General features: G+C 40.2%; 1 protein-coding gene and 1 pseudogene across 4 annotated transcripts in view; one reads left to right on the top strand and one right to left on the bottom strand.

Annotated features, from left to right (window-relative positions):
* DHX35 (DEAH-box helicase 35) overlaps positions 1-21,604 on the bottom strand; it is a 77,593-nt gene extending 55,989 nt beyond the window's left edge. Inside the window, exons 1-3 of one of the 4 annotated variants that reach the window (XM_003825890.4) lie at positions 21,432-21,604; positions 14,624-14,757; positions 11,225-11,317 (exon numbers count right to left, since the gene is read on the bottom strand). In XM_003825890.4, coding sequence (XP_003825938.2) covers positions 11,225-11,317; positions 14,624-14,757; positions 21,432-21,600 — 396 coding nt within the window. In that variant the 5' untranslated portion in view covers positions 21,601-21,604. Of the gene's footprint in view, positions 1-11,224; positions 11,318-12,949; positions 13,940-14,623; positions 14,758-21,431 lie in introns of those variants that run through there. The other 3 variants (XM_008951276.4, XM_063601238.1, XM_034946938.3) reach the window with 3 other exon arrangements.
* On the top strand, positions 10-6,319 carry LOC134729707 (nucleophosmin-like; annotated as a pseudogene).
* Positions 21,605-21,922: the final 318 nt, after the last annotated feature.

The following is a 21,922-nucleotide window of genomic DNA, read 5'->3' as shown; positions in this document are numbered from 1 at the left end:
AAAATCACATCTAAGTATACATATGATACCACTTTTCCAGAGCAATCTCCCCCAAGATGCTCCCGTATTGTGTTAAAATCACTAAGAAAGGAAAAAGTACAGTTCTTGTCCCAGCAGAACTTTGGGAATTATTTTACAGATGGAGGATCTGAGGCTTGGTAATATTAGGTAATTTACTTAAGTTCACATCAAAGCTGATCAACAGAAGAACTAAGGCACAATTCCAGCATTCTGACACCCCAGTCCTGGAAAATCACCATGTACTACAGATGCCTCAGGGAACAAAAAATTATCCACAGGTCACTCAAAACAGTGCTAAATCTGTAGAACAAAGAATTTTTAACACATATAGAGATGGCTCAATATAAATATCAACCACACAACACATTTCAGCCATATTAAATAAAACAACTGGATTTTATATATATGACTATACACCATTAGATTAGTACACATATATAAAATTTGATTGAACAGGCACGGCGGCTCATGCCGGTAATCCCAGCACTTTGGGAGGCTGAGGCAGGCAGATCACTTGACGTCAAGACCAGCCTGGCCAACAAGGTGAAACCCCGTCTCTACCAAAAATATAAAAACGTAGGTGGATGTGGTGGCACATGCCTGTAATCGTGACTACTCAGGAGGCTGAGGCAGGAGAATCGCTTGAACCTGGGAGGTGGAGGTTGCAGTGAGCCAAGATCCTGCCACTGCACTCCAGCCTGGGTGACAGAGAGAGACTCTGTCTCAAAAAAAAAAAAAAAAAAAAAAAATTTGATTAACTGTATTTATCTGAGTTACCTACTTATTTAATATCTATGTATTTATTTGATTATATGCACTTAAAATCCAATATGGATAACAGTGGTTATCAGTTACATGTTTTTCTAACATCTAATAGTTTTACAATGAACATGTATTACTTCTACAATAGAAAAAAGATTTTAAAAGTTATTGCGTGTACCTTCTCATGTGTTCAAAAGAAATAAAGGAAGGATAATATAGATACTAAGAAATGGTTGTCTACAGGGAATGGGTGGGAAAGGTGTAGAAAGAAGGGGAAATGGAGGGAGGGGAGCAGGGATAAAGAGGGCGTGTCAATGCTCTCAATAGATCTTTTTGTGTAGCTCTGACTCTGAGAATCATAGCCATGCATGTTTCACGTACTTTTTAAACACCCAAAAGACAAATAAAACCAACCAGGATGTGGAGGGAAACCTAAAGGAAATATAAACACTAACAGATGACCCTTTCTATACTACAAATGAATAACATAACCACACTGCAGGGGGTGGAGAAGAAAAGAAATTATCTAAGTAATGATGGAAAAATATATCTTGACTGGATGTTGTAAGGCTAAAGACAGAAAGAACTGTACATAAATGCTGTAATCTAGTTAGTAAATATCCAAACAAGGTTACAAGTTAGCAATTCTGAAACTATTTTAATGAATCCACAAATATACTGTAGATGATGAGGACTAAGCTTCTCATTGTTGCAGAGAAGTTATAAATAAACAAAGGCTCAAAAGAGCCCTATGGTATTAGATTGGAATCAGAAGCATTTGCATAAACTCATGGTGTTTAAGATATAGATGGATAGACAGATACAGATAGCTAGATGTTTTTATAATGTATGGCTTAATATTCATACATATATTTCCTAAGTCTGCTCACTGAGACTCAGCAATGACATCTCGTAGCAATGAGCCCTCTAGCATCCAGATCATGATTTCTCTTTTTTTTTTTTTTTTTTTGAGACAGAGTCTCGCTCTGTTGCCCAGGCTGGAGTGCAATGGCGTGATCTCAGCTCACTGCAACCTCCGACTCCTGGGTTTAAGCAATTCTCCTGCCTCAGCCTCCCTAGTAGCTGGGATTACAAGTATGCAACACCATGCCCGGCTAATTTTTTGTATTTTTAGTAGCGACCAGGTTTTGCCATGTTGGCCAGGCTGGTCTCAAACTCCTGACCTCAGGTGATCCACCCACTTTGGCCTCCCAAAGTGCTGGGATTACAGGTGTGAGCCACCACGCCCGGCCCCAGATCATGATTTCTAAACATCATTCTCCAATTAAAGGAACCAGGGCTTGTGTAGGAAAAATATAAGACAAGCCTGAAACATCTTGTAGTACTAGAAAGTAAGGAAGTGGTCAAAAAAATGAAAGCTTTAGAAAGAAAACAGGAGCCAAAATGAAGGAGCTTCTAACGTTCAAAGACGAAACAATTTGAGCAACACAATAAATAATGACAGTATTGGGCTTTAACACATAGAAAAAAATAAGTATCTATGAATCCATATTGATATACGCAAATAATCTAAGAAATAAGTGAGGAAGAAAGCACAGTTCTTCCTTACAGAAAATTACATTTAATAAAGATAGAGGGAAAGAGGAGAAAAGAAAATCATCACTGCTACAGACAAGATCCACTGAGGGGGATACTAAACTTAGTAGGTGAGAGTTGGAAGAAAAGCAGACTATTTGCAGTGTGAAAATATGTCCCCCAAGATACATATCAACTAAAAAGGGAAAGACGGTAGTTTCACAGGCAAAAGCTGGAACCTTAACCAAGTGACCAAAGTTGCTATTACCAGTGACAAGACATATCAACATTATGAACCCTTGAAATGATGCACTAAGGATACAATATCATTTCTGTAGTATTCTTGCCAAAAATACATAAGCTCCTTCTAATCATGAGAAAACATGACATAAACCCAAACTGAGGAACATTCTACAAAGTAAATCCCATTAGTCTTTTAAAGTGTCAAGTTCATGAAAGATGAAGACATATTGAGGAATTCGCACAACCTAGAAAAGATTAGGGAGAAACAACAACTAAATGCAATGTAGGATCCTAGAACTAAAAAAGAACCTTAGTAAGAAAACTGATGAGATTTAAATAAGACCTATAGTCTAATTACTATTATTGTACCAATGTTAATGTCCTGCTTTCAATCTCTGCACTAGTAGTGAAGAGTATAAGGGAATTCTGTATTTTTTTTTGCAATTTTTCTATTAGTCTAAAAGTAGTTAAAAATAAAGTTTAGAAAATGACTGTAAGAAACAAAGGGTTGAAGATAACGTAGGGTTTTTGCTATAAAAACTATAAACTTTATCTTGTATTAAATACATACACAAAATACTACCAACCACCCCAATCAACACAAATACAAAAAAAAAAAAAAAAAAACAGAACTATAAGAATAATAGCTAAAAGTCAATGAGTACCTTATTAAGTGCCAGGAACTGTGCTGAGTGCCTTATATGCATTAACCCATTTAATCCTCAAAACAAATTCTATAAGGAAGGTAACATCATCATCAACAATACACAGATGAGGAAACAAAGAGGCCACATAATTTGTCCAAGGAAACAAATAAAAATCTGTGTCCTGGACTTCAAGCTCAGCAAACCAAAGTCATGACACATAAACAGAACACAACATATTATCCAACTTCAAACACACATAGCCAATCTCTTAGCAGTAGTGTTAAGTGAAAGAAAAACAATTTCCATAAAAATAAGCCTGTTCATAAAGCTAGTCACCTCAATACCCTGTGTGATTCAGACTTCTATGGCATGCTTATGATTGCTGAGAGGTGGAAATTTAAAGCTACTGAAAAAGCAGGTGTAGTGCTGACGTCAAGAGGCAGTGGAGAGTCACGGAGGGAGATCACTAAAACGTAGCTGAAGTCCATCTGAGTTCTCCACTCTTTTTAAGGATCACCAAATCTGGGCTTCTGGCTAAAGGACAGAATTAGGAAGAACTCCACCAATAACAGTACTAATAAAAACTGTACTTAAGAAGAGCTTGTGTTCATAGCCCTTATTTTTTTTTTTTTTTACAGAACTCTAGTAAAAAAAAAAATCATCTAGGTTCTACATATAGTTTGTAGAATTTCAAAATTATTAAGTATCTAGTGCTTTTGCACGTTGTTTTTTCCCAAGGAAAGGTACTATATAAATCTAACAAGAGAGAAAAACCTGCTCTGTATCCTTGCTGTAACCTTTAGTTCCTCAGCCATTCCAATTTTCCTAGGTCATAGCCCAAATTTAGCTTCACAATAAGTTGGAAACAGTGACTGTCTCAGGGACGGGGAACTGAGTGGCTAGGAGAAAAGGGAATACTCCATAGGAGGGGTAGCAGATATTTGGACCAATAATACAATCTATTACAATGATCTAGTCATTTTCAACAGCAAAGCTTAGGAGATTAACTTTTCACCATTTATTCCTTTGTTCTTTTTGAATTTTGTACTATGTAAATGTATTTCCTATTTTTAAAAGGTTTATAATAAAATGCAATTCCTTAAAATAATTCAATTCAAATGCACGTGTGTTTTGAGCCAGCAACCCCATAAGTATTTTATTTATTCTATAAAAAATCTATATGTGTGCAAAATGATTTATGTGCAAACTGACTCCACTGCATCATTGTGATAATACAAAACTGTAAACAACCTAAATGTCTATCAATTGGGGATCGGTAAATTATGTTCACATACTAGCATCTATGTTACTGGAAAAAAAAACCAATAATACATTATGTGAAAAAAAAGACCAAGTGTGAAGGCATTACCTGACTTCAAAAAACGCTACAAAGCTATAAACAAAACAGCATGGTCCTCACATAAAAACAGACACACAGACCAAAGGAACAGAACAGAAAATCCAGAAATAAATCCACACATTTAAAGTCAAGTGATTTTCAACAAAAGCACCAAGAACACATCTTAGGGAAAGGACAATCTATTTAATAAATGGTGCTGGGAAAACTAGATAATCACATGCAGAAAAATGAAATCAGTTCCCTAACTCTCACCACATATAAAAATCAAATCAAAATGGATAAAAGACTTAAATGAAAGGACCAAAGTTATGAAACTACCAGAACAAAAGAGAAGGGAAACACTTCATGACACTGGTCTGGGCAAGGATTTTTTGGATATGACCTCAAAAACACAGGCAACAAAAAGCAAAAATAGACAAACGGGATTGCATCAAATTAAAAAGCTTCTGTTCAGCAACAAAAACAATCAACAGAGTGAAGAGAAAACCTACAGAATGGGAGAAAATAAATGCAAACTATTATCTGATAAAGAGTTAATATCTAGAATATATAAGGTGCTCAAACAATTCAATAGCAAAAAACTGAAAATCCAATTTAAAATGAGCAAAAGGGTGTGATTCCGCCCTGCACAGCTGTTCTCTGGAGCAGGAGTCATTTATCTCCATCCGCCTTCTCTCCCACCTAAGTACGTGCCACCACCCCATGAAAGATTCGATGGACACGGACATGAGCCCTCTGAGGCCCCAGAACTATCTTTTTGGTTGTGAACTAAAGGCCATCAAAGATCATCACTTTAAGGTGGATAATGATGAAGATGAGCACCAGTTATCTTTAAGAATGGTCAGCTCAGGGGCTGGTGCAAAGGATGAATTGCACATTGTTGAAGCAGAGGCAATGAATTACGAAGGCAGTCCAATTAAAGTAACACTGGCAACTTTGAAAATGTCTGTACAGCCAATGATTTCCCTTAGGGGCTTTGAAATAATACCACCGGTGGTCTTACAGTTGAAGTGTGGCTCAGGGCCAGTGCATATTAGTGGACAGCACTTAGTAGCTGTAGAGGAAGATGCAGAGTCAGAAGATGAAGAGGAAGAAGATGTGAAACTCTTAAGTATATCTGGAAGGTGATCTGCCCCTGGAGGTGGTAGCAACGTTCCAGAGAAAAAAGTAAAACTTGCTGCTGCTGCTAATGATGATGATTTTGATGATGAGGAAACTGAAGAAAAAGCCCCAGTAAAGAAAGCTATACAAGATACTCCAGCCAAAAAATGCACAAAAGTCAAATCAGAATGGAAAAGACTCAATACCACCAACACCAAGATCAAAAGGACAAGAATCCTTCAAAAAACAGGAAAAAAATTCCTAAAATATCAAAAGTTCTGTAGAAAACACTAAAGCAAAAATGCAAGCAAGTATAGAAAAAGGTGGTTCTCTTCCCAAAGTGGAAGCCGAGTTCATCAATTATGTGAAGAATTGCTTCCGGATGATTGACCAGGAGGCTATTCAAGATCTCTGGTAGTGGAGGAAGTCTCTTTAAGAAAATAGTTTAAACAATATGTTTAAAATTTTCCATCTTATTTCTTTTCTGCAACAGTTGATATCTGGCTGTTCTTTTTATAATGCAGAGTTAGAACTTTCCCTACCGTGTTTGATAAATGTTGTCCAGGTTCCATTGCCAAGACTGCGTTGTCCAAAATGCCTGTTTCATTTTTAAAGATGGAACTCCACCCTTTGCTTGGTTTTAGGTATGTATGGAATGTCATGATAGTACATAATAGTAGTGGTGGTCAGACATGGAAATGGTGGGGAGACAAAAATATGGAAAATAAATGTGAAATAAAACTCAGTATTTTAACAAAGTTAAGAAAAAGATGGGCAAAAGACCTGAATAGACATTTCTCAAAAGAAGATGCACAAACAGTGTATTATTTCATATATACGAAATAATGCTCAACATCACTAATCATCAGGAAAATGCAAATCAAAACCACAATGAGATACCACCTGACCCCAGTTAGAATGGCTACTATCAAAAAGATGAACGACAGCAAATGTTGACAAGAATGTGGAGAAAAGGGAACTCTTGCACACTGTTGGTGACAATGTAAACTAGTACAGCCACTATGGACAACAATATAGAGGTTTCTCGAAAAATTAAAAACAGAACTACCATATGATGCAGCAATCCCACTACTGGGTATTTATTCCCAGGAAAGGAAACCAGAACATCAAAGAGACATGTGCACTCCCATCACTATTCACAACAGCCAAGACATGGAATCAGCCTAGGTGTCCAACAACAGATGAAATGGTTTTTAAAATGTGATATATATACACAATAGAATACTATTCAGTCATAAAAAAGAATGAAATCCTGTCATTTGCGCCAACACAGATGAACCTAGAGGACATGATGTTAAGTGAAATAAGCCAAGCACAGGACAAATACTGCATGAGCTCACTCACATGTGGAATCTAAAAAAGTTGATCTTACAAAAGTAGAGACTAGAACAGTGGATACTAGGGGCTGCAGAGGGAAGATGGAAACAGGGAGTAGGGAGAATAAAAGGTTGGTCAACAAGCACAGAGTTATAATTATATAGGAGGAATAAGTTCTGGTGTTCTACTGCACAGCAGAGTGACTATAGTTAACAATAATGTGCCATAGACTTCAAAATAGCTAAGGGAGATTTTGAAGGTTCTCACCACAAAGAAATGATAAATGTTTGAGGTGATGGATATGATAATGACCCAGATTTGATCATTATACAACATATATATATATCAAAACATTACACTAAATCCCATAAATATGCACAGTTATTGTGTCAATTCAAAACAGTTTTTTTTAAAAATGAAAGAATAAGTAAAAACAAAAAAAAGTCAAGGGATACTAAAACATGTATAGATGTTTCATGTTTAAAATAGGGCATATATGTGCATACACACACACACACACACACACACACACAGACACTTCTCTGTAAATGCATGAAAAAATTTCTACCAAGAAACTCATAATACTGATTATAACTGCACAAAGGAAATGAGTACCAGGAAGACAGGGCAGAAGGAAATCTTTGTATGTCCCTTTGTGCCTTTTGAATTTTAAATCATGTGAACCTATTAATGTTCAAAAATATTAAAAATATTCAAATCTTAAAATTAAAAGAAAAAAAAACTACCTTTGTTTGCCCACATTACCCAGCCGAGATCCTCAGCCTCTGCTCTTTATCCTTCCCACCAGCTTTCCCTGGACTTAGTAACACAGCAGGCCCTCTCTGTTCCCTGGCAGCTAAGCCTTGCAGGAGTAAATGGCCAAATCACTGTGATATATTTATCACTGTTCCAAATACCTGCCACCCATCCCTACGGGAGGATTATATACACTGTCACCCCGTTGCTATCAGGCCTGGCCATATAACTTGCTTTGACCAATGAAATGTGAGCAGAAGGCCCACTTTTGGTCAGAAGTTTTAAGAGCTGTCTCATGATTCTGCCATCTACCACAAGATCAACAAGTGCCTCATAAGAGCAGTACCATCAGCCTAAGGCCCAATGATGATGTGATAGAATCTCAAAGCCAACCCAAGATAACCACACAGTATGAGCAAGAAATAAACCTTTGTGTTTTTAAGCCACTGAGATTTTCAGGTTCTGTTACCAGAACATAGTTTATCCTAAGCTGACTACATAACGTCACAGACTAATTCCCAAACAATTCTGGAACATCATGTGGTCTTTTACCTCTGTTCTATATTCCATAACCTCATTACTCTCTACAGTGTCCTCACCTATAAAATGAAGATAATAATGGTATTTGCTTCATAGGGTCATTGAGGATTAAACAGATCAACATGTGTAAAATCACTTTATGTAGCACTTATTACTGTTATTACTTGTTATACTATCGTTATATTACTCTCTAAATGACAATCACACAGTAATTTAACCTTTCTCCTGTTTCTTCCTGTAAGAAATGAGTAACTTACTAGGCTCTCAATTCCATCTGCATATACGGTTATCTTTTTCCTCCAGGCCACCATTTCCTCTGCTGCATGCATTTCAAATTGTCCTTTACTAGGTCATCTACCTTTACTAGGTCTGTCTACCTTTCCCTAGCTGTCTATTGGGAAACTTTAAAAAAATACCTACATCTGGGTCCCAACCTATTAATAAACCCATTATTCAAAATGGAGTTGGGGAGCAGACAAAAAAAAAGATCTACACAGATCCTGGCATGACCACAAGTCTGGACCAAACAGTCAACAACACATCGTTAACATATTCAAATATGCAAAGGGATTTTTATCATCTTTCCCTTAGACACCCTTAACCCTAAAACCCTACCACTGGACATGCTATCTCCAAGATGAACAACCCAGGACTGAACCAGTTCTCCTGCTCCCTGGCCGCTCTGTTGGCTGAAACTGCCACCTACCCACCTCTCCAGAAACCTCACTCTGTCTTTGCTTTCTCTAACCATGAAGAGTCTCCTGGTTCCTCTGTCATTTCCCTGGCTGCCATTCTATCTCCTTTCTGCTCCTGACTCCTGAATGTTGATGCTCCATGGACTTTGTCCTTAATCCTCTTCTCAGTTATTTCTGTTCCATCTCCTTCCTGCATGTATCAGGATGTTCAATCCCTATGTCCACACCTTCTACGTCTGACCTCTGCCAAGCTTCAGATTCCCATTCCAAACTTCCTGCTAATAATGTCATCAAAGGCCATCAATAATATAGGAAAAAATAAATATGTTTAAAAACAAACACATTAATTTCCCCTCAAAAAAACAATCTTTACTTTTCTATCACATTTAATACTAGCACTGTTCACCAAGGCAGTAAGTCGTGATCAGTCACTGTGCACCTTTGTCCCTTCCCCTTTGTCATCACAAATATCCATCTATTAGATTGGTGCAAAAGCACCAACCTAAGTTTCTAATGTCTACAGACCCTAACGCTAAAATTGTAAATTGTTCTCCTTCCTATCCTCACCAGATTATCCCACTATCACCTCTTGGTTGAGGACCCCGTTACGCCATCCTTCTCCACACCACTGCAATAACTTTCTATGGCCTGTCTCCTCCAGTTTCTAAGTCACCTTATATCTCAATATAATCATTTATCTAAAGCTCAGCTTGCCATATTGTTTACTTGCTTGCAAACCCTACAAGGACACAACCACTTTGAATATCTTAGACATTATTTACTAAAGTTGAACACAGGATCCAATGCTACTCTTAGGTAGAGCCCAGCAGGAGAATGTGCACATACATTCACCAAAGACAAGCACATGAATGTTCACAGCAGCACTATCCATAACTAAAAACTAGGAATGACTCAAATGTCAGTAACAATAGGAAAAATAAACAAACCACAGAATACTCATAGAGTGGAATACTAACTAGCAGGGGTTAGCATTACATTTTACATTTCTGTAAAGGGCCAGATGGTAATTTTTAGGTTTTGAGGATCGTAGGGTCTCTGTCAAAACTGTTCAACCCTGTGTGGTAGCCTGAAAGGAGCCACCGGCAATATATCAACAAGTAGGAGTGGCTGTGTGCCAGCAAAGATTTCTCTACAAAACAGGCAGTGGGCTGCATCTGGCCCACTGGCTGTGACTTGCCGAACCCTGCTATGCAGTAATGAGAATGAACAAACTGCAACTAATTCAACACCAAGGAAGACTCACACATAACGTTGGACAAAAGCAGCTATATTACTCCTTTATAAAATTCCAAATATACGCAAAACTAATTTATGAGGTTAGTAGCCAGAATAAGAGCTACCCTTGTGTTCATGATTGTAGGGGTAAACAGACATGGCAGTTAGAGATGAGAACAGAACACAGAAGAAGAGTTCTTGAGGTTTTGGTAATGTTCTGTTTCTTGATCTGGGTGCTGGTAACACAGATGTATTCCACTTGCAGAAATGTATCAAGGTGTACAATTATGATATAGGTACTTTCCTACATATATGTCATACCTCAAGAAAATTAACATTAAAAAAGGAAGTTAAGAACCTGCAAGGTCTCTCAAGCTCAGTCAGTCTTCACTCTTCAGGTTAAGGTTCTTAAGACACACTCTGAACTCACCCTACACTTCTCCACCCCAGTATTTCTAACCACAATATTCACTGGCTTGGAATATCTTCTCAGTCAGCTCCCAGTCAAGGTCAATTTCAAACGCCAATTCCTTTACAAGGCCTTTCTTGATCCTTCTTTCTACTCCTATCCACATCACATAGGATTTTTCCTAGTAAGAAAGGGTTCTTCCATAGCACTGCATAATACTATAACAGCCAATTTTTATTTACAACTACAGCAAAATTCATTTTACCCCACCTCTTCAACTGTAACTATTTAAGGATAAAAACTCTATATTCACATCTTTGAATAAATCTCCATTGTAACTTTCAGAGGATGGCTATTCCATTACTATTTTGGAATTATAATAAATCAAAGACAAACTGTTACTTTAGTACTCACCAAAGAAATTATAAGCCCTAAAAGTTTAATAAAAAATATCTAGTTGAAGTGAACATTTCCTGAAAAGAGACCTTAAAAATGTAAATGATAGTAAAGAGAGTTCTCAAGTTACAAAATTCTTCCAGCCAAATTGAAGTGTAAAGACACTTATTAAATACGTACTCACCTGCGGAATCTGTGTGCTCTTCCCACATCCCGTTTCACCAACAATCACCACTGTCTGATAATTTTCTATCAAGTATAAAATATGATTCCTAAGCTGAAAAAGAATAACACACCTTGCAAATAGCCATACATTGTCTCAAAAGACCTAAACAACAATATTTAAACATTGTGAAATGAGCTGTTTTCAAAGGAAAGTAAATTTTAAGTAGAACATTAAAATGTATTTCTAACCCTCAGGTACTGTTCCTCTCAGTATGAGCGAATACAACTGCAATAAAGTGCTAACACTTATCAAAATACATAATGCATACGCCCTTTACGATTTTCACTTATAAGAAATTATAGGCCGGGTGGGGTGGCTTACGCCTGCAATCCCAGCACTTTGGGAGGCCAGGGCCAGGGGTGGATCACGAGGTCAGGAGTTCAAGACCAGCCTGGCCAACATGGTGAAACCCCGTCTCTACTAAAAATACAAAAATTAGCTGGGCGCAGTGGAAAGTGCCTGTAATACTAGCTACTCAGGATGCTAAGGCAGCAGAATTGCTTGAACCCAGGCGGGGGGAGGCTGCAGTGAGGCGAGACCATGCCACTGCACTTCAGCCTGAGCAACAGGGTGAGACTGTGTCTCAAAAAAAAACAAGAAATTATAGACATACTGCTACATACTATATGTGTACAAAGACATAAATACAAGCATACTCATTGCAGAGTTGTTTATAATAGCCAAAAATTCAAACAGCCTAAATGTTGATCAACAAAAGTTTGGTTAAATCAGTTATAAAATATTCCAATAATGGAATAATTTGTAGTTATTAAGAAGAGGAAATATCTACTTGTACTGATATGGAATGATCTATAAGATATGTTAAGAAAAGGAAGTAAGATGTAGAACAGTGTGAATAATACACTAGTAACTGCATTTTTCTAAGGGCAAACACGTATCTACTTGTTTATGCGTAGATTGTTTTTGGGGAAAAACAAAACAAAACAAGAAGCTGTCAATAGTGCTGCCCCCAGAGAGGTTGACATGTTCTTACACTAAGGACAATATACAAAGCAGAAATCAGGAGGCATTTATAAGACTGGGTCTAATCAGAAGTGAACACGGCAGACTTGCATCCAAGATAGAGTCACTATTGTCTATACAGCAGCCTAAAGAAGGCAGACAAGGGAACAGGTGGCCTCATAATGGTGCTGGGGAAGAGGCAGTGATCTTTAACAATCTGTTGCTGCTTTAGTTCCAACATTGTTTTGTTTTGTTTTGTTTTTTGAGATGGAGTCTCACTCTGTTGCCCAGGCAGAAGTGCAGTGGTGCAATCTTGGCTCACTGCAACCTCCACCTCCCGGGTTCAAGAGTTCTCCTGCCTCAGCCTCCCAAGTAGCTGGGATTACAAACATGTGTCACCACGCCCGGCTAATTTTTTATATTTTTAGTAGAGATGGGGTTTCACCATGTTTGCCAGGTTGGTCTCGAACTCCTTGTCTCAAGTGATCCACCCGCCTCAGCCTCCCAAAGCCTATAGGATTACAGCCGTAAGCCACCACACCGAGCCTCCAATTTCTGTTTTTAAAGCTACTTTTACTTTTTGTTTGAAAGGGAAAAAGGATGGTGTAGAGGTAACTTGTTTTCCTTTTTGTCTCAATTTATCTTTAACATCTTATAAGATCTCAACTGTACTTAAACTCTGCTTTGCTTTATATCAGTAACTTACACCCTTCTTCTTACCATTTTAATTTCATAAACATTTCTCAACTTCTTGTTGCTTTTCTTTTTTTTTTTCTTCATTTGCTGTTTCATTTATGTTATCTTATAAGTACAGTTGGGAGACAAAGAATAGTCAAGAAAAGGCCAAAATTTAAATACTTGAGTAAACAGTAATTTCCCTTGTACTTGAGCATTTACTACATGTCAGGTATCTTGCTAAATGCTCTGCATGGATGATCTCATCTGGTCCTCATAACAGTCCTATGAGGTAGGTCCTCCTGTAGTCCTACATCACAGATAAAGAAAAGAAGCTCAGAATGGAGAAGTGAGGTCACACAGCACACAAACGGTGAAGCTTGGGTTTGAACCCTGAAGTCTAGCTCCAGAGTCCGGAGACTTCATCACAGCTCAAACTGTCCCTCAGTGGTGAGAAAGCAATAGTAAACCTACCATCTCATCTCCTGAAAGTCAAACTTGCTAACATTCATACATAGTGAATGTGTTAGTCACTTGAGGAAGAAACACAGAGACAGTCAGTTCACTTGTGACTAAAATACTGGGAGCCACATAAAACTCCAAGTAAGGCAATCTGGCTAAATTAAGAAGGCTGCTGTTGCCTATCTATTTGGAGAAAGAACACATTAATAGAAGAGGAATTATCAGGACAGTCTAGTCAAAAGAACTCCATGAGTATAAGAACTTGGCACCTTTTGGCTGCTCACACCTGTAATCCCAGCACTTTGGGAGGCCGAGGCAGGAGAACTGCTTGAGCTCAGGGGTTCGTGACCAGCCTGAACAATATAGGAAGACCCTATCTGATAGACAGACAGACAGACAGATAGAACACGGTGACTTTCACCCAGCACCGTCCAGGAGAAAGAAAGAGACACAGATGCTGGTGGCCACACCTACTCGGGTCATTCCAGGGGCATCCTGTGGAGCAGGGAGAATTCACCCCTCATCAGGGGCTGTATGACATTTCCGTAACCTGTCTTGGCTCTGTACTTCCTGATTACAATTTGGCTTCCCATGTGGATGTGCCAACAGGGAGAAAGTGTATATGTCAACTGTGTCCATCTGTACTGGAGAATTATCGCTAGCCATAAATGAACAGTTCTGAATGAATTCTAGTTTGCACTTTGGTCTCTTGTAGCTGAGCACGCATCTATTTCGTGAGCGCTAATAAAACTGAGGGTCTGGATGTGCACTTGGTAAGTAGTAACCATACCAAAATCCTGTCACTGTCTCAGAGGAAGTCAGAGTATTAACTGGTATCTTCAGCAGAAACAACTTCATATTCCCAATTAAACTTGTTTAAAGGAGTGACTTTAAAAAATAAAGCAAAAATGGGCCATATGTTGGTAATCTGTTGTATAGAAATTAACTGCTATTTTCTCTACTTTTCTGTATGTCTGAAATTGTCCATAGCTGAAAGGAATAAAGGGGAAAACAAAAGTCATTCTAATTCTTCCAGTTTTCCAGTATGTACGATGCAATTGAAAAAATCTTAAGGACTTTCAAGATTTATACGGTTAACTAAAAAATACACAGTATGAAAAGTCATCCCTTACAATAAGGGTTTCTCTGAGCTCACTGTGTTCTAGAAAGAGGACATCATTCCCTTCAGTGCTGAGCATAAAGCTAATGCAGACACACGATTCAAGCCCACAGGTTGAACATGATTATTTGACGTACCTTGAATACCGGCAACTTCTGCCTCTGCTGCTCTATGGAAAGGGCAGCATAAGGGTTGTAAACAACCGTTGTCCCAGAGTTTTCAGCCAGACTTTGTCTCTCTTCAGAGATGCTTACACCTGGCCCCTCTGTACCTGCAGCAGAAATGTTTTTTTTCAGATTCTCTGATACAATGAACAGAAAAAGGTGTTAAGGTTATAAACTTTCAAAGATGAAGATATACAGGAGAAGCAATACTTTTTATCTCAAACTACTCAAAGGTATTCAACCTTAACTTTAGGAAAGAATCCAGAAAAGTGCCTACGAGGAACTAAAAATCTTCCCTAAAAGCTTCACTGCAGTGTCAAAAACAAACAAGACAGGGTTAGGTGCAGTGGCTCACGCCTGTAATCCCAGCACTTTGGGAGGCCGAGGAGGGCGGATTGCCTGAGCTCAGGGGTTCGAGACCAGTCTGGGCAACAAGGTGAAACCCCACCTGTACTAAAATACAAAAAATTAGCCAGGCGTGCATGGCGGTGTGTGTCTGTAGTCCCAGCTACTCGGGAGGCTGAGGCAGGAGAATTGCTTGAATCCAGGAGGCAGGGGTTGCAGTGAGCCAAGATCGGGCCCCTGCACTCCAGCCTGGGCGACAGAGCAAGACTCTGTCTCCAAAAAACAGAAAAAAGAAACGAGATGGCAGTCCCACTGGGCTCCAAATTGGCCACTCAGAACTGTGTATTACAGAGCACAGTGTCTTTACTTCTGGCCTCCATGTCCATGTTATTACTGAATTCTTAACAGAAGTGAAAGAAACCCAGTGGGAATTAGCTGAGGTAAAAGGATGAATCTTGTTACTGTAGGATGGCAATAAGGCTCAGAGATGACAGAAACTGGGCACTCGAAGCAGCCATGGCTTTCTCCTTCTCTCATCTTGGCACGTCTTGCAGGTTCCTTCCAGCCCCTTAGGTTGGCTACTGTACAGGAGCTGGAAACACGGCTGCCGGCAGTGCCAGGGTTCACGCTTACAACTCCTCTACCAATCATTCATCATGGTCCAGCAAGGACCAGTAAGGATGGACCAAAGGCCCACTCCATGTCACGCACCACTCTAAGCACTAGAAACACTGCAGTGAACAATACAGATGCCAGCCCTACCCTCACGGAGCTCACTTGCTTTTTTAATTCTTCCTCTCAGTGGAAAGTAACTTGGTGCATGAAGTGGTCATAAGTGCTATGGAGAGAAATAAAGACACCGTAAGAGGGACTGGGAGTCCCAGGTATGTGTTGTAATGGGGGGTGGGGGAGGCTCTTTTATACTGGACAGACAGGGACTGACTTCTCCCAGCTTAGGTCCAATCCCCACCCCAATACAATCAACCATGGCCAGTGGAATGGGATGAGGTAAATGACAGTCCCCATTGGAACCATGGAATCGGGAGTGGATAGATGGGAAATGCTATTCTTAGAAACTGCCATGCTGGGCAGATTAAACAAGAGATCTTCACCCCGGCTTCTTGCTAAGAACAATGACAAACTGGTGCTCATGATGGTGAAGAATAGGGAAGCCATATCCCATCATGAAAACCTGTTGAAGGTTCCATACAGTTTTAGCTCAAACAGAAAAACAACTCAGGAGAAACATAACTTTAAATTTTGTGAGCAGCTTCCATAACTTTTCATGCTGATTTGCTGCTGTAACTCTAGGACAGAACTAGGAGTAATAAGTAAATGACACAGGGTTCAGAATTCAACTCAATGTAAGGAAGTTATTTCCAAAAGGTCACACTTTTCAGCACTGGAGTTTGCTGCCTTGTAAATGAATAAAAATCCTCCCTAGATCAAACACATGCTATACAGCCTCCTGCTGGGGCACTACAGTGATAATAACCAATAACCATCATCTCCTAGGTCTTCTGAACTCAGAATCTGTGATGCTATGTGAAAGCACAGGAGCTTTGTAACAAGAATATTCAGCTCAGTGCCTTACTTTTACACTTTTTAGGGTTCTCAGATTGCTTCAACAATCTGATAAAGGCTATGAACTCCCTCTCCTAAAAAACACATCAGAATTTACCAGAATATAAAATTTGGGGGGTCCATAGACCCCCTAGAGCTAAGTTTAGAATCACTGCTTTAGATCTCTGACCCTTTTCCATTTACTTCCAGGAACAGAGTTGTGTTTCAGAGGTTCAAGATGGCCAAAAATCAGGTAAGTGGGGCACTGTTATGTTGCTTTTGCCAAAATGTTGACCTTCCTTTCAACAAGATAAAAGATGGAACAGGACCTGGAACCATGCCTGTCCTCAAAGAGACAGGCTTTCTTTCCTTTCTTTTCTTCCCTTCTTGTCACTACATCTTAATAATTCCTTGTAATTGTTACCCAAGAAAACAATGACAAAGAATACCTTATCCTCTTCTGCTGTGTTTTTGTCCTTAATTCCTGCCTTTTCAAATCATGTTTTAAACCTTCATATCCTCTCTGGAATATTTTAACATGTCTTTTGTACTACCGCATTCCTCCCTTGTCTCTAACCTACAGCCCCAATCTATCTCTTCTATTATCAGCTTTTTTTTTTTTGGAGATGGAGTCTCTGTCGCTCAGGCTGGAGTGCAGTGGCGAGATGCCAGCTCACTGCAACCTCCACCTTCCGGGTTCAAGCGATTCTCCTGCCTGGGCATCCCGAGTAGCTGGGATTACAGGCACGCACCACCGCGCCCAGCTGATTTTGTATTTTTAGTAGAGACAGGGTCACACCATGTTAGCCAGGCTGGTCTCGAACTTCTGACCTCTGGTGATCCACCCACCTCGACCTCCCGAAGTGCTAGGATTATAGGCATGAGCCACCACGCCCAGCTGAGCTCTTTTATAAGAACAGCTATGTCAGTTGATAAACAGTATACCTTCTCCTCATAAAAGACTTCCTTCAACCAAACCAGAACATCAGGGCTGCTTTCCCTCTATAAACACCCCTCTGTGGCTGCCTATGATTGATTTTCCTTGAGCGTATGCTCTATGCTTAAGGGAGTAACAACTTTATAACTTTTGCAAACTATGAACATCTTCATTTCCCTATCTTAACAAGGCTGATATCCCTAATTCCTCATTCCCTTTAACTCGGTTTTTAAAAATTTGACTGGTGACCCATTAGTGGGTTATGAAATCAATGTAGTATGTCATACCAGCACTTTTTAAATAATGAAATAGAATAGAAAGCATCAGAGCACATTCCAGAAAGCAATACTGTTTATGAACAACTTTTTCTTCAGTTGCGTATGTGTGCTATATCTTACTGTGGGTCAAGTCAAAAAAAGCTTAAAAGCTATTGTAAAGTTTTCGTCATGCACATGGTCAACAATCATGAAATATTTATCAAATGAGCAAACGAAAATGGGCAGGCCCTTCTGATCCACGTGTACTTGCAAATTAAGTAAAATATTTTTGTAGAAAACTCTCAGGCAGGTCATACAAGGCCCTTAAGTCACACTCCTAAGGTAGACACCACAAATGGGTATCTTAAGGTACCCGGACATGCTATTGTTAAAATGTTTTAAATCATTCATTTAAAACAACACATAAAATTTTCCCATTCAGATCTGGATATTAGGCTTCTTTAAAAAAAAATTGGGCAACTCTGAACCCATATGATAACAATTAGGTGGACCTGAGTACAGCTCCCTATTTTAGAAAGCATATGTAAGCTCTACTGTAGATCTCCACTGTACATATCTATCCAGTGTATGCACACTCTGCCACAGTCCCCACCACTCCCTATTACCTCCAGTAAGCAACTTCACTCACTTAGACTGTCTGAAAGACCTCTGTAATCACAGGCTCAGGCCTACAGGATGTTCATGATTTGAATGTCTAGCCTTATATCAGCTTCCCTGACTTTCACCTTGCATTTCCCACAACCTACTTCATATCTTGAATTTCCTCACTAAAATAAGAGTATTATTGTCATCACAGAGATACTGTGACTGTTTAATAAGATGTGTAAATGAAAGTGACTAACACAAAGCAAGGGCCCAATAACTGTGTACTAAAGCTATTCCCATGTCAACTAATGACAACACAATTTACCTAGACCAGTGGTTCCCAAATTTTGATGCATGCTGGAATTCCTTAGAGACTTTAAAAAACACTGATGCCTGGCTCCTAGGCCTCCAAAGTTCTAATTTATTGCTGTGAGGTGCAAGTGCACATCAGGACTCTTCAGAGCTTCCCAAGTGATTCAACTATAAAGCAAAATTAGAGAATCACTAACCTAGACAGTCACCCAGCCCAGAAATCTGAGTTATTACTGACTTCATCTTCTCCCACATCTTCCTCTAAAATGTCTCTCCAAGAGGCACCTCCTCTAAGCTCCCAGGTCAGAATTAAGGTTTTTAACATCCCTCCTGGATTTCAGTAGTACCTTCTCTAATTTCCTCCTCCATCCACTCTCTACTCCACTGCCAGTGTTATCTTTCTAAAGTAAACCTGATTTGTTCCTGCTTAAAAACACTGAAGTCAGGCCAGGCCCAGTGGCTCACGCCTGTAATCCCAACACTTTGGGAGGCCGAGGTGGGCGGATCACGGGATCAAAAGATTGAGATCATCCTGGCCACCATGGTGAAACTCCATCTCTACTAAAAACACAAAAATTAGCTAGGTGTGGTGGCACACACCTGTAGTCCCAGCTACTCAGGAGGCTGAGGCAGGAGAATTGCTTGAACCTGGGAGGTGGAAGTTCCAGTGAGCCGAGATTGCGCCACTGCACTCCTGCCTGGGCGGCTGAGCCAGACTCCGTCTCAAAAAAAAAAAAGAAAACAAAAAAACAGTGAAGTCTAAATTTTTTAACTTGTCATGAAGACCTTTCACAATGAGGCCCTTACCTACTTTTCTAGCTTCATCTCCTGTCATACCCCAAAATATACCCTAGCACTTAACACCATCACACTGCTCTGTTATTTTGGCTTTCTGGACATTCTAAAGGCACAAATCCCATTCTGCCTTTGTTCATGCTGCACCCTTTGCTTCGAGTTCCATTTCTCTATAAAACAAAACCTTATTCATCCTTTAATGTTCACTCCAAAAATACCACCTTAATGAAGTATTTCTTATCCATACATTCAACTTTCCCTCCCTCTTCCATACTTCCATATAATTATAATAGTAACCTATCTAGTGCCAAGATCCTGTTGTGTGTTATTCTCATTTAAACCTCACAACAATACTTTGGGTAGGGTAGGTATTATACCCAATTTACAGATGGAGTAACTGAGACTTTGAGAATTTAAGTGACTATCAAGTCATCAACTTAGTAAGTGGTAGACATGATGGGCACTGCAGTCTGACTCTAGAGCTCATCTTCTTTACCACCACCTTACTCTGCCTCATTGTAAAATCTCTTCTAGAGGACATCTAACTTTATATTCAATTAAGAGAGAGACGGTAACTTGAGAGCAGAGCCCTGAGCATCTATATTTGTCTCCTGAACACAGGATTAGGTTTTCAATAAGTGTACCCTCAATGGATGAACTAAATAATGAAATAGAACTCTTAGAGTAATTCCACGTTCTTTAACCAAAATAGTACCCTGGTCTGATTTCAAACAATTCATTCAGCTGTTTATTATACCTAACACTTTCACCTGTTACTAAAAGCGTGAATAAATTAAAAGTATTCATTACTTAGTAAGTTCCTAGTTTGGGATGCAAATAAAACTCAGGATGGATAATTGGCTGATGACTTGAAATGCTGAATCATAAAACTGTCAAGTGACAAACTACAAATTTTTAAAAAGCATTAAACACATCTCTTGCTTGGGTTTATCTCTCACATCACTTATATGCATGGTCAGAATTTCAGGGAACCACTGAAAAATTAAAAGCTTTGCTTATATTACATTGTTGGTGTCATTTCATTTTTGCTGCAATATACTTTGCACATCCAGACCTGCAGGGGTGCAGGTGGTAGAAAAAAAATCAAGCTGGTAGCTGTAATCTAAAAACTTTTGTTTTTTACAAGAAACTGTTTGCAGAGAGGAAGTAATGCATCTAGTACGGTCTGGCATATACACATTCAGTAAAAACCTGATTAATTAGTAAATATCAAGACAAAACAAGTAAAGCATTTTGTGATTGTGATTCGTGTTAGTCTGTAAGAGAGGAAGTGGCTGGCAGCCAATATGAAGGACTGTTCCCTTTTCTAGTAGACATTCGGAGTGGACAACAATTATCCTAAAAGAAAATAACACACTTTCCCTTTTTTTGAGCATTTATTCTAAGTCTGACAACGCGTTGTGCTTGTCATTTAAGCCCACAGGATAGAAGCTATTGTTCTGCCCACTTTACAGGTAAAGAAGTCATGGCTCAGAGACATTAAGTGACTCGCCCAAGGTCACCTTACTACAAGGCAGAGACGAAAATTCGAACCCGGACAGTCTGACTCCATAACTTGGGCTTGCAAGCCTCCAGCAGCGAGCAGCATTGTCTGTCGGGCCACAACGCAACCCCAGGGCGGTAACGAGACACGAGGGGGAGCTTTAGGATTCCCCACCTCGCGGGGTGGGCAGGACAAGCATCAGTAACGAGGAAGACGAGGCCTGAGGAGGCTGGACCACTTTAACAAGGTCACACAGAGTTTCTGCTCACGCTAGGGGAGCACCCTCAAATCCCTCGGGACCACTAGGGAGCCTGAGCCAGAGTTCCCCCGCACAGAGGCGGCAGCGCCCAGCTCGCCGAGGTCAGGCCTGCGAGCAGGTCTGCTGGCCCCAGGGCGCCGGCCGCGGCGCCAAGACCGAAGTCAGGCCGCCGCATCTGCCCAGCGTTCCACCAAGGGCCTTACCGGGTCGCCAGAACTTCACCGGTCCCACGGGCGCAGCCATGTTGGGGTAAAAGGTCACGAGGCTAGCTCCACCCCACCGTCGCGCACTAGGCCCCCAGGGCCCGGAGGGCGTGGCCCCCGAAGAGCCGCTGCCCAGACGGATCGCGCCGTGTGACGGCCACGCCCCCATAGCTACCGCCCCCGTCTGAGCCACGTGACCCACTGCCAGGCTCCGGCGAGCGCACCGGCCCCGCCCCCGAGCCCACGTGACCCTGCTCAGCCATTTTGGAGAGAAGGGCGCGCTCCTCCGCCTGCCTCTTGAGCGTGGAGGGTATATGCTTCAGGTGACATTTTAGGAGCGTGGCGTTTCCTGGATGGCGGCCGCACACTTAGGAAGAACGGGCTTTGGGAGAGGACCGCTGGCCCGAGAGTGGAACCTTGCACGCACTGGGCGTTGAAGCAGTGCTTTCTGGATTAAATACGAAATACTGATGTCACAAGCTACCTCAACT

Source organism: Pan paniscus, chromosome 21, assembly GCF_029289425.2.
Source record: "Pan paniscus chromosome 21, NHGRI_mPanPan1-v2.0_pri, whole genome shotgun sequence".
NCBI lineage: Eukaryota > Metazoa > Chordata > Mammalia > Primates > Hominidae > Pan > Pan paniscus.
This window is presented reverse-complemented; position numbering and strand designations above follow the sequence as displayed.